At 34.4% G+C, this 3,072-nt stretch overlaps 1 protein-coding gene across 1 annotated transcript in view; it reads left to right on the top strand.

Annotated features, from left to right (window-relative positions):
• The window catches only part of LOC107709020 (testican-2-like), a gene marked incomplete at its 5' end in the record, with an annotated part of 7,630 nt that overhangs the window by 2,934 nt on the left and 1,624 nt on the right, over window positions 1-3,072 (top strand). The window contains 4 exons of the mRNA XM_016513415.1: window positions 57-201; window positions 390-503; window positions 1,706-1,924; window positions 2,457-2,519. Of these exons, the coding sequence (XP_016368901.1) occupies window positions 57-201; window positions 390-503; window positions 1,706-1,924; window positions 2,457-2,519 (541 nt within the window). The remainder of the gene's footprint in view (window positions 1-56; window positions 202-389; window positions 504-1,705; window positions 1,925-2,456; window positions 2,520-3,072) is intronic.

The following is a 3,072-nucleotide window of genomic DNA, read 5'->3' as shown; positions in this document are numbered from 1 at the left end:
GCGTGTGTGTGTGTGAGTGTGTACGTGTGTGTGTGTGTTTGTGTGTGTGTGATCAGTGTAAGCTGGAGCAGCAGGCGTGTTTGTCGGGGAAGGATCTGTCTGTTCTGTGTTCTGGTTCGTGTCCTTGTATCAGTGCTGGACTTCCTAAAGCAGAACCCAAGATCAAGACGAATCCAGAGACGTCACCCGAACCCAAACCAGGTCCACACACACACATTACTCCATCAGCTCTCAATGCAAACACGCAGAATGATGCTTGGTGTCACAGCGAGTTCAGACATTCATGTTTTATGAAGCCTAGTTAGTTGAAATTTTCATGCATTTGAGTGAGTTTATTGTTCCTCTGCATTATTAATCTGCTGGCATCTCTTTATTTACTGTCTCTCTAGAGCTCTGCACCAGTCAGGATTTGGCAGATTTGGGCGACAGACTCCGAGACTGGTTTCAGCTCCTGCATGGAAATGCTAAACAGAACAACTCTGGAAGACAAAGCACAGCGTCAGGTGAAAACACACACATAACAGCTGAACTAATTACTGTGAAGAAGTCTCTTCTACTCACCAAGGCTGCTTTTATTTTATCAAAAATATTGTAAAAATTGTGAAATATTATTATAATTTAAAACAGCTGTTTTCTATGTGAATATCTGTTAAACTGTAATTTATTTCTGTGATGCGCAGCTGTATTTTCAGCATCATTACTCCAGTCTTCAGTGTCACATGATCTTCAGAAATCATTCTAATATGCTGATCTGCTGCACAAGAAACATTTATTATTATTGTCAATGTTGAAAACGATGGAAACTTGTTCCCGCCATGGAATAAAAAAAAAACAGTTTTTCTCACTCGATGCTGAGATTACATCTTGCAATTGTTTTTGTTTTCACCAAAAATGAAAAAATATAAAAGGTAATTGTGACTTTTCATCTCTCAACTCTCACTTTTTCTCGCGATTGTGAGTTTATATCTCACAGTTGTGTTTATATTGCACAATTTTGACTTTTTTCGTGAATTGTTAATAATTCAACAACATGGTTCTCTGATGTCTGTTAATAGTCAGTTTTATCAATCTTGACATGCAGGTAAACAAAAAGGATAGTTAAAATTTTTTAATATTTAAAATTATTATTTTTTAAATATTTATTTTCATTTAATTTTTAAATATAATTTTTTAAATATTTTTAAAATGTATTTATCTCACAATTCAGACTTTTTTCTCGCATTTCTGAGTACATCTCACAACTGTGAGTTTATATCTCACAATTTGGACTTTTTTTCTCAGAATTGCAATAAAAAAGTATGAATTGTGAGATAAAAATTCACGATTACCTTTTTTGTCCTGTGGCAGAAACGAGCTTCCATAGAAAACAATTTCATATTTTTGTGGAAACTGATACATTTTATTTTTCAGGATTCACAGATGAATAGAAAGTTCAAAAGAACAGCATTTATTTGAAATAGAAATCTTTACTAACATTTTTAATGTCTTCACTGTCATTTTTGATCAATTTAATGCATCCTTCATGAATAAAAGTATTAATTAAGTGTGATTATCAAACAAATGACTCTTGGGATTCTTCTTATAGTCAAGCTAAATTAAGTATATCATCATGTATTATCTCTCTTGAGCTTTCGTAATGCATATTGCTACACGTCTAATGTTGTTAATAGTTAGATCAGCATTGACTGAGTTTCCTCCCCTGCAGTGTTTGACCGAGGGCTCGTGGCCGGCTGTAAGGACTCCATCGGCTGGATGTTCTCCAAGCTGGACTCCAGTAACGACCTGTTCCTGGATCAGTCCGAGCTGGCCGCCGTAAACCTGGAGAAGTATGAAGTGTGCATCAGGCCCTTCTTTAACTCGTGCGACTCGTACCGCGACGGGAAGGTTTCCACGGCAGAGTGGTGCCTGTGCTTCTGGAGAGAGAGTGAGTGTGTTGTTATTCACTGAGCTCAGATCATGAGGAATCTTGATCCTTTGATAGAAAAGTTCATTGGAAAATGACATTACAAGTGGACCACTTATACATAAAAAAAATTGCCAAGCAATGTCTAGTAAAATAGTTTATAGTAAAATTAAATTAAATTAAATTAAATTTAATTTAATTTAATAAATTTTTAATCCACTGTTTTTAATGTTTTTTTTGTTTTGTTTTTTACAAGTGGACCACTTATATATATATAAAAAAATTGCCAAGCAATGTCTAGTAAAATAGTTTATAGTAAAATTTAATTTAATTTAATTTAATTTAATTTTTAATCCACTGTTTTTAATGTTTTTTTTTTTTTTTTTTATTATTTGATTTTTTTTTTATCTTATTTTTCTATTATCACTAATTTATGTAATTTGATCAAACAGGGAGAGACACGAACCAACTAACTTTTTTTATTTTTTTTTTTTTTTTTTTTTTAATAATTGATTGTCTGATTTTTCATCATTTTTTCACGTGTTTTTTCCAGAACCCCCGTGTTTGGCTGAAATCGAGAGGATCCAGATACAGCAGGCGTCTCAGAGGAAACCAGGTAAAAACACACGAACAGACAAACTGGCCAAAATACAATTATAAGAAAATGATTAAAGCTGAAGCCACTTGAGGTTAAGAAAGGAAGGATATAATACACAATATATGTGTGTGATGGAAACACTTTATTTTTCTATTACAATCCAGATTAAATACCGGTAAATGCACTGAATACATCAAACCCTACGATCAAACTTTTATTGAATTAGAAAAAGTGTTTATTGAATGGAAAATGGATGCAATGCATTTTCTTTGAGTTACAAGGAATTTGTGGATTTTATTGTATAGTTGATTTGTTGTAGAGTTGATTGATGATCTGTGTGTGTGTGTGTGTGTGTGTGTCTGTCTGTGTGTGTGAGTCTGTGTGTGTCTGTGTGTGTGAGTGTGTGTGTATGTGTGTCTCTGTGTGTGTCTGTGTGTGTGTGTATGTGAGTGTGAGTGTGTGTGTGTCTGTGTGTGTGTGTATGTGTGTATGTGTGTCTGTCTGTGTGTGTGTGTATGTGAGTGTGAGTGTGTGTGTGTCTGTGTGTGTGAGTGTGTGTGTATGTGTGTCT

This window comes from Sinocyclocheilus rhinocerous, unplaced genomic scaffold, assembly GCF_001515625.1.
Source record: "Sinocyclocheilus rhinocerous isolate Xijiao unplaced genomic scaffold, SAMN03320098_v1.1 scaffold1137, whole genome shotgun sequence".
NCBI classification, from domain to species: domain Eukaryota; kingdom Metazoa; phylum Chordata; class Actinopteri; order Cypriniformes; family Cyprinidae; genus Sinocyclocheilus; species Sinocyclocheilus rhinocerous.
Note: the sequence above shows the minus strand (reverse complement) of the source record. Positions and strands in the feature narration are given on the sequence as shown.